At 37.7% G+C, this 10,272-nt stretch overlaps 1 protein-coding gene across 1 annotated transcript; it reads right to left on the bottom strand.

Moving 5' to 3' along the window:
- Positions 1-401: 401 nt before the first annotated feature.
- LOC142106889 (phospholipase A2 inhibitor NAI-like) lies at positions 402-9,760 on the bottom strand. Its single transcript, XM_075189937.1, has 5 exons — positions 9,388-9,760; positions 7,123-7,239; positions 5,490-5,642; positions 3,737-3,886; positions 402-1,359 (listed from the first exon to the last, which is right to left on the bottom strand). Exons 1-5 carry the CDS (start codon positions 9,542-9,544, stop codon positions 1,202-1,204), a joined length of 735 nt encoding a protein of 244 aa, XP_075046038.1. The 5' UTR covers positions 9,545-9,760; the 3' UTR covers positions 402-1,201.
- Positions 9,761-10,272: the final 512 nt, after the last annotated feature.

The raw sequence follows: 10,272 nt of genomic DNA, 5'->3' as shown, positions 1-10,272 counted from the left end.
ATTAATGCACAATTATGGGGGACACCCCAAAAGCGCTGGGGAGTGCCAAATATGAAGAAAAAATAATAAACCTCTATCCTCCTCTCTGCACTAGCGATTTTGGTTAGAGCAATTGCAAGAACAATATGGTATTCTCTGTCCCTGCTCTAATTAGCCTATGACTACACCCTGCTCTCTCCCTCTGTCAAATGGCGATGGATTGCTGTGGAGGCGTGTATTTATAAAGTTGAAGTATCGCGAGAACCGAGTCCCGAGATCCGACGACGTCACAATGACGTTCGGCCTCGATTTGGATTCGGAATGGGCGGGAGAGTACCGAGCTGCTCAGCTCGGTACTCGGATACCCAAAGTTCGGGTGGGTTCGGTTCTCGGAGAACCGGACCCGCCCATCTCTAATTTCAATAAAGTTAGAGTTGGCAACACAAATACTTGATAGCTTATTTGTACACTGAAATTTAAAGTTGATATTTCTGTGCTACATGAAAAAACAGTCAGTATTTAACTTATGTGCAAAACAGAACACTAGTTTGCACCCCTTGCATTGTATCATGATTTTGTCCAGGAGACTGAAATAAGATACCTCTTCTTTAAGATCCTTAATGAATAAGGCCCTTGAAGTGTATCAGATGATGAATATAGGAAATAACGGAATGGGGTGATGAATGTTGTGCTTTAAAATGTAAAAAAAAATGAGGAAGTAGTAAGGATTTTTTAGTCTGGATCTATAATGCAATGTTTTCTTTTAACAAATAGAATGCATTAAAACTAAGACATATGACTAACAGTTAAAGGTTGTGATTGCTTCTGTGTGATTTTTTTAGAAAATGTTTAGTTGGTAGCTTTTGAGCCCTGTAAAATGGATTTCTACAAATACTGCTTCTCTGTCAAACCTTTTGTCTTGTGATATTACCTACATATGTGTGTATTTAATAATATGTATTATGAAATTATTGGTTCTATATAGAAAAGGAAAAGAGCAATTGAACTACTTGTATTGTGCATTGCTATATAATACTAAGCTAACTCGCTGACGGAACCATCTTGTTAAAGAACAAAGAAACTTGATGATCAACTCATGCCGAAAGTTAAACTTGCGTTTTATTTGTACAATGCAATACATTTATAGCAGTAACAATGATAAAAATCCTTCCTACATGTATCATGTTGTTAAATATGACACAAACTGAACTTGTGAATACAACTAGTCAAAATATTGCTTAGAATCATTTTTACGCTTTGCGGGTACACATTCCATAATCTCTTTTTTCATTTCTTTAGAGCCCGGAAGTCCTGAAAATCCTATTTTACATCCACCTGGCACAATGCAGCCTTTTAAAGAGAATTTTCGAATGCTACTATCTGTAATATGAAAAATATGTTTTGTGAAATTCAAAATCAAACACTTTATTTCTTCATATAAATAATTACAATGTTTACGCATTAACTTAACTTAGGGAGTAAAGAGTAGAAGAAAATTTGCAAATGACAGCACTCTGATCTTATAGAAACCATTAAAACATATATATTTTATCCAATACTCCAATTTATAACACACCATCTTCATGGTGCCATTAGTGCCACCACACAGGGCACCATGCCTAATGCCTTGCTCCTTCCCCTCAATGGCCCCAGGAACTTGCAAAAATGAAACACTTTATATAGTGTATATAAACTCTTTTTTACACACTATATACTGTATATAACTGTGTTTAACGTGTATACGAACTAGATGCATGCCCAGGGCATACAAATGGTTTTTTTGTACTTCTTCCCAATTTTATATTTTTGTTAATTAGTCTATACCACCACGTATTCTCTCAGTGAACATATTTGCATAAATATGTTTACCCTAGGCACAGGGAAAAAGTATAAAGGTGTGGCCTTGGCATTCTCTCTGAGGGACTTGGTAAACACTAAGGAGGAATGCGTTCAAAAATGTGAACCTCAAGTCCTACAGGAGCTAGTCCATCCGGACACCTCAGAAATTGAATCACTGGCTAAAGGTCTAGCCTTGAACATAAAGTTTGAGGATAAGTGAGAGGAAAAGGGACATGCTCTGCTATCTCAAAGGATGGAGGAAAAGGTCAAGCCATCATGGAGGTGTAGTTCGTTGCCCAGACCGAAACAGTCAATAGTCGCAGTGACTGGTGACCATACAGAGGAACCTACCTTGCTATCGGGTGAGGGTAAAGACTTCTTTGACTCTCCAGAACTGTTGCATTTGCTAAACTTTGCACATGACCAGATAAATGTTGAGACTTTACAACATGTCTTTACATTGGCTAATAATGCTAGTGATATTGCAAGACCTTTCAACTCGGCAGGCTGTATACCATCATATGTTGTCAAAAATAATGTGTTTTTTGAATTGCTGCTGTGAGGAAAGCTAGAACAATTGGTAAATCCACAGGTTCATGTACCCTTATTTTTAAAACCTGCACTCACCCAGGTGGGTGGCAGACACTTAGAGGAAGGTAGAGCTAGGGAATGAGTTCCATATAGGTTTTACTGACTCAAAGTCTACTTAGCCATAAAAATGGTCTGCAGGGCTTGTTCTGTATACCAGAAAACCCATCCCACTGTCACAGTACAGGCACAGTTTGTAAATGGCTCATTGGCGTCCTTTTGCAAAGATAATAGGCCATGAGTGGAGAGAGAAAGAGGATATGCTGTTTCAGAATAGTGTTCTCAAGTGGAAACAAAGCAAGGTCCCCATTCGTGCGCTGATAGTTGTGGATGGGAGGACTCTTGAAATGTCAATAGTACCTTCCTTGTCTCTGACCTTAAAATGTCAAGTGAACAAAACGATCGCAGACACTCTCTCTCATAAAGATGCGCTCTTCATGGTATCTGTGTCACCAAGGTTTGAGGGGAGGGGTACGTGAAGTCTGCAGGAACAGGCTGCAGACAGGGTTACACACATGTATAGCAGTGCACCTCGGTTAAAGGTATTCAGGTGAAAGACATATGTGTGACAAAGAAAAAGTATAAAGTGTGATTTAAATTACATGGCAATTGTGGCATGTATGTATTTTCTTTTACAGCTGACTGGGTGTGTCTGCAGGGAGATGGATCAAACAGAGAACCTGTAGAGACCTCATCTCTAAGGACCAGGTGGGAGTGTCACCTGTCAATCAAGCTAGGCGGGAGTAGCACTGTAAAGTATTTATACCTGATTTTTGCATGTACACAATGCAACCAATTGCCAGTCAGTGGATGATGTCTAGACAAAAGTACTGTTTCTAGTAAGAGCTAGGTAGCCAGGTGTCATCCTGACAAAAGTTCGCTGTGCTATTGTGTTGTGAAAAATAAAAGCAGTGTTTATTTCAAGCAAGAAGTTGTTGCTGTCTGTCATCTGCCATGTGTCAGTATCACAATATCCAGCCAGACCTTCAACATCATCATTGCATTTTGATGTATGTACATCCTTGTGTTGGTTTATCTTTTCAAAGCAGCATTTAAACTTGAAAGTCGATTTTTAGCCTTTCATCTGTTTTTGGATTACAAATTGAATTGAAAATGGCAAATCTTTGGAATTCTAAAAAATATTGAAATGTTTTCTTCATATCAATTGAGTGGGTTTTCCTAGTTACCCCGATTGAACATTTGTCTACATTTTGCGTGGTCTCAAGGGCTGTATTTTAAATCCTCTGTTGCACTGCATATATGTGTCTGTTATTACCATGCTACCAGTCTGACCTCTGCTAATTTCTAGATGATGCAAGTGTTTACTTACCAGCGATCTGTACTGTTCCACGATAATACACACACTCCGATTCTTTTCCAAGACACTCAACAGTTCCGTTGTCTTCACAGCCATCTATACTGTCTTTTGCATAGCACCTTGGACACGTGTAGCCATTAGGTAACAATTCACCAGAGCTTTCTGAAAACAAAATTTACATTTGAAAATCAACTCGTTTTTATTATCTTTCAACCTACAAGTTCTATGTTTCACACACATACAACATTGTATCCATTTTATACTGTCTACTGATGAAATGTATAAAACTGACGCATAGGTAGCGGTGAAGAATAAATGCACAGACGTATTCTATATTGAAACCAACCATCATCATCACCACCATTTAGTTATATAGCGCCAATATTTCCACAGCGCTGTACAGAGAACTCACTCACATCATTCCCTGCTCCATTGGAGCTTACAGTCTAAATTCACCTGGAGGAAACCAACGCAAACACAGAGAGAACATACAAACTCCACACCGATAAGGCCATGGTTGGGAATTGAACTCATGAACCCAGTGCTGTGAGGCAGAAGTGCTAACCACTTAGCCACCATGATGCTTCAGAGTCACCAAAAAATGAACAGTATATACATATATTGCTCACACCAATTAATACATAAGTATTTACATATAGTATATGCACAGAAGCAATGATAATAAAACCTATGTAGTCTCTAATCCCATATTGCTATGTCGATATACGATAGTATAGAAGCTGAATGAATATACAGAACACTATGGTATTTAAATGGATTTATAGATTTCTCTTGATATATAGCAGGTACAAACACTGCACAAGCTATACACAGGTTAGTATATACTGTGCATTGCTTTTCTATCCCAAGGTTTCTAGATAGTTCTAATCACAACAATAAATATAGTGGAGTACTGCACGAAGCATACTTTTAATTACTTTAATTGTGCATTTGATGAAGGTTTGAGTCCCCTTTTATATTCAGTCTTAACTCCATGCTCATCCAGGATGTGCTTGGATTTGAAGTGTGTAGGAATATAACAGCTTATAGCCATTCAGATCATCGCATTGCTCACAGCATCAGGAGGCAGTGACCATCATCATCATCATTTATTTATATAGTGCCACTAATTCCACAGCGCTGTACAGAGAACTCATTCAAATCAGTCCCTGCTCCATTGGAGCTTAGAGTTTAAATTCACTAACATACACACACACACACATACAGAGAAAGAAAGAGAGAGAGAGATACTAGGGTCAATTTGTTAGCAGCCAATTAACCTACCAGTATGTTTTTGGAGTGTGGGAGGAAACCGGAGCACCCAGAGGAAACCCACGCAAACACGTGAAGAACATACAAACTCCTCACAGATAAGGCCATGGCCGGAAATTGAACTCATGACCCCAGTGCTGTAAGGCAGAAGTGCAAACTCTCCAGTCATGAAGTTAACAATTTACAGTTGACAGAAATGAAGAGAAAATTCTGCAAACGCAAATTAACTCTAAGTTGATATATGGTAAAAATAAATATTTTAAATTCCACAACTATATAGATATATTTCCCTCACCCTGTTAAAATTTAAGCTATTTTATATTGTATATAAATATACAAGCACATGTACCCTGTTATGTTCCATTTTAGATTCTTAGCGATTCCTTGCTCTGTCCTTAGCGAATTTCTTTTATACAGTATTATAATCATCATAATGATATTGATGGTTTGGTGGCCATTTAGGGATGAAAATTTTGCATGTATTTCCACTTACTTGTGAAATTTAGATTAGCATTACTCCCATCTCCTTCACCACACTGATTGCTGGCACGAGCCTCAAAGCCAAGGCCAGTCGTGAGGGTGAAGCTTTGGCCACATAATTCGTCACTTCCACATGTTTTACTCATTGACGAATATTCTATATCATCTTGAAGGAAAACGAAACAAACAAAAAAATAAATAATAAAACAACCAGACAGAACCACAGAAAAGAAACAATTTTTCGCCAATTTTTTTATTGCATTTACATTTTAGGAGAAGAAGGAATTTTTGTATTAAAGTTTTATAGTATGAATGTAGTTAAATCAATCTAGTCGTTATGCAATTTAAATACATTGTTTTAAAAATGTATTGTTTTTCTCCCCACATCCAGCAAATTAAATATGAAGGCCTCTTCAATTATGGCAGGCGAACTACGAAAACTTTTATTCCGTCTTATAATCTCTCGCCTTTATTATTGTAACCGCCTCCTCTATGGCCTAGATAAGTCCCGCCATGCCCCCTGTTCACTTTATCCTCCATGCCTTTCCCTGCCTTATTGTTCTCTCCCACTGCTCTATTTCTGATGTCCCTCTCTGTCAGTCGCAACACTGGCTCCCCTGGTCCCACAGCAATAAATTTAAACTCCAAATCCTCATCTACAAAGTCCTCAAACAATCCGCCAACTTCATCTCCAGACTGATCCCTACCCATACTCCTTCCCACCACCTCTGCTCTGCAAATGATTGCCTTTTTCCCTTTAACGCTTCCAGGAATATGCCCGGTCTGCTCCTCTCCTGGGAAATGATCTCACATGCCCTAATAGATTAGCTGATTCTTTCTAGGGCTTCAAACGTGTCCTTACAAGTCATTTGTTTGTTCAAGACTATAGTCCTCCTCCTAACTTCTTTTCCTCTGGTATCTCCTCAACTCTCCCACATGGTTCCACCCTATTTTTGTGTACTTCTTCCCTTTCGGATGTAAGCTTTTACATGCAGGAGCTCTCTTTCCTCATGTTCCCCTTCTACTATTCCATCGCCCTCTGTACCTCTAGGCCTACACTCCTAGTCCTTTTTCTTGAGCCCAGGCTTACCTCACATTGGATATTACCATCTCTCCCACTCACTGTTCCGTAAACAACTTGATCCGGAACACCAAGTTATCTGTGTAATCTACTAACTAGAAGATGTCTGGTCTTTGCATTTTTATGTTTATTCTAAGACTGTATTACGCAATGTACTATTTATTGTTGCTGTCTGTGTAGTTTATTCTACTCTAAATTTCATGTACGGCGCTATGGACCATATATGGAGCCTTATAAACAAAATATAATAATAATAATAATAATAATAATAATAACATAATATTGAGGATTGCTAAATTAAACAGAAATAGGCTGAAGTATCTAAGTATCTTCATTATACTTTAAAAGTTGAAGTATCAGAGTTTTGACATAGTGATGATATTGTACTTCGGTTCTGAGGCTGAAACTACTTCTATTGAACGCTCTCTTTTTGGTGCGCCACAGGTTTGATATAAGCACTGTCTTTCCCATACTAATCTGAGGTTTTACATGTTATACATCACACCACCATACACACCTCACACATTCAGACACATTTTACTGCTCTGTGTAGAAGGCTACATACCTGCTATACAATATTCTGATATAGTCATGCATTGTGTTCCTGGACATTCTTTGTCCTTTACACTACAACATTCCTCAGCACCAAGAACCAAGCATTGGTTACATGTGATGCACTCAGCTGAAATGGAAGAAACAATATTTTGTTAGGTGTATTTATTTCTTTTTATAGAGTATAACATTATTTCAAGCAGTGCTGTACACAGAACTGTTCATGCACAAGTTTTCTAAATAATAGAAGGCATGGAGACAAAGCCAAAAGAACATGACAATGGGATTTGGATTTCTCCTAAGTTCTCAGGAAAGCTTATTGTCTACAGATATCTCTCACAGCCACTAAACTACAGTACTCCTTTTATATTGAATATCACTGCAGAATACAGAATACGTATGTAAGTGTTCTCTTGGAAAATTGCCTGCTCTATCTTGAGAGTCCAGGAGATAACACCATTATTCAGCAGTTTCCCAGGAGAGTAGACATCTATGAATACAATAAAAGAGAAACAGGCGCGCTTCCTTAAATTCATGAAATGTGTACAAGTGTATAAAATCATTTAAGACGGCAACCAAGGACAAATAAGACCAAGTGCAGGTGTAAATAAAAGAAAAATGTTGTCCGGTGCTCAGAAACAAACAAAATATATAAATCACTTTGTCAGCATAAACGTAAAGGAGACTTTTGTGCACAATACGGCTATATTGGGGTTAAGCTCACCTGCCAGCGTCAAGGAATCTCCTGTAGGTGAGTCCCTAAGCTAGTGATACAAATTTACATTCAGGGTGTTCCATTTAAAACCTTCCCCTGAACATCCATCTTATAAAGCCTGCAGCACCTGTAGGGAGTGGTCAACTCCCAAAAAACAAACTAGAAAATAGTGAAAGAGAAACAGGCGCACTTCTTTAAATTAATGAAATGTGTACAAGTGTATAAAATCATTTGAGACAGCAGCCAAGGACAAATAAGACCAAGTGCAAGTGCAAATAAAAGAAAAATGTTGTCCGGCGCTCAGAAACAAACAAAATATATAAATCACTGTGTCAGCATAAACATAAAGGAGAGTTTTGTGCACAATACGGCTATATTGGGGTTAAGCTCACCTGCCAGCGTCAAGGCATCTCCTGTAGGTTAGACCCTAAGCTAGTGATACAAATTTACATTCAGGGTGTTCCCCTGAACCTTCATTAATAAAGCCTGCAGCACCTGTAGGGAGTGGTCAACTCCCAAAAAACAAACCTTTATGTTTATGCTGACACAGTGATTTATATATTTTGTTTGTTTCTGAGCACCGGGCAGCATTTTTCTTTCATCTATGAGTACAACATTAACATATTAAAATAAATTCATAAGTATACAATGTAAGCATGTAATGTGCACGTCATGACAAGAGTTAACATGTCTGACATAGTATGTTATCTAGCTCTCTATCTCACTGCAGGTGAATCTCTTTAATTATCATAACTTTTAGCAAGTGTCCCTAACAAGTATAGATGGGTGAACTTGCCCCAGAATTTTGCAAGAATCAAATTTTGGGGTGGAAGAATCCATTTCACTGAAGCATGAGCTCCAGTGATACAATCTTTGAGGTCTGTCTGTCTATCTAATATATATTTTCTGTCTGTCTGTCTATCTAGGATAGTGTGTAAAAATTGTCGCACTAGTTTGTAATGGAAGACTGTTGCTCATATGATAATTATCAATTGAACTTTCTCAGTTTTTGAGGTGCCACTACCAAATGAAATTAGCTGTAAGTATTAAGAGTTTGTTAAGTGTAGTGCACAGCATTTTTTTTAGTTAGTAGTTGTTAATCCCATTCTATTTTATGTAAAAATGTCCTTAGGTTATACTTAAAAGTAGTTATAATAAAATTAGTGAAATGATAAACAAAGTGAAAGTGATAATTAAAAACTACTGTGTGTACCTGTAATCCCTATATTAATCATTGTGTGATTTCTGCTCATTAAACAATGGTTGCAATTCTATCAACAGCATTTAGCTGCAATCTTGATTACTTTCTATGTTGTCTATAATAGGATTACAACTTGGTACGAAGTATATTAATTCAAAATGTGGATTAGGTATACAAAATGAATACCTCAGAGAAACGTGCATTGCTATAAGACTGTTTGTGCACCACATTTAGCAAAATCTGTCTTGATCCTTATGTCTGTCTATCTATCTATCTATCTATCTATCTATCTATTGTATCTTTTCTATCTCTATCGATCTATGTGTTGTATGTTGTACTGGTTTCCATTGTTCTCTACTCACCTGCAGCAATTACTGTCATAAAGACGCATAGGGCACCAATGTAAGAAAACTTCATTCTGCTGGGAGTCAGTTGGACAATGTTCTCTTTGTTAGAATTGTGCTGATGGCTGATGCCTGATGCACTCTTTATATCTTCATGTGGTGAGGTAACATACATTGAATTCCAGGATTATGAGCCAACTCTGACACATTAAATAGCCACAAATGTATCGTTCTAAAATTGTCAACAGAAATTCTTGCTGGCACACGGAAGAAGACAAAAAGCTGTTGTTGCCTTTCTATGGTTTTAGACAATGTAAAAATATACTGTCACTGAGCATGATTTATTAAGGAGCGTAACTGGCGATGTGCCATGAATAAGCGCAAAGGACACTGACTATGTTTGTAGTCGTAGAGCAGGGAGGGGAATGGGTGTATGCCCATAGTCAATGTACAATAAGGGCGTGCCAATCTCTAGCACAAGCAGCAGCATCCGATTCATGCGTTGGAATTTCTAAGGTACTTGTTTTTCAACCGTATCATTTGCTCCAGCTACAGGTCCAGTCAAAGTGCCGATTAGTAGCTATGCCGACTGACTATGTATGCTAGGACATGTGTTTACAGTCAGGAACAACTTTAAAAATGTATTTTATGGACAGTAGACATTCATAACATTCCGATTAATACATTTAATGGGAAAAAGATAAAAAAACAAAACTTTTTTTTATGTCCTGACAATATTATTAGCAGGTGGCATTAATTGAATATTTATTTATTTTTTCTGTGCGGGTTTTACATTCCACATATATTTTGGACGTATCCTACAGTGTCCTGTTTAGAAGAACAGAGCAGACCTACACCCGTATTCATCACCATACTCCTCCTTGTTGAATATGGACATGCTTA

The sequence above is a fragment of the Mixophyes fleayi genome, chromosome 11, assembly GCF_038048845.1.
Source record: "Mixophyes fleayi isolate aMixFle1 chromosome 11, aMixFle1.hap1, whole genome shotgun sequence".
Classification (NCBI taxonomy): domain Eukaryota; kingdom Metazoa; phylum Chordata; class Amphibia; order Anura; family Limnodynastidae; genus Mixophyes; species Mixophyes fleayi.
This window is presented reverse-complemented; position numbering and strand designations above follow the sequence as displayed.

Bases quoted from the DNA above. Each gene is read 5' to 3' on its own strand.
- LOC142106889 (XM_075189937.1), bottom strand. From the start codon at position 9,544: ATGTATGTTACCTCACCACATGAAGATATAAAGAGTGCATCAGGCATC. The intron at 5,643-7,122 runs GTATGTAGCCTT...TTTTCCTTCAAG, and splicing joins ATCAGAATATTGTATAGCAG to ATGATATAGAATATTCGTCA. The intron at 1,360-3,736 runs GTAAGTAAACAC...TTCATATTACAG, and splicing joins TGGAACAGTACAGATCGCTG to ATAGTAGCATTCGAAAATTC.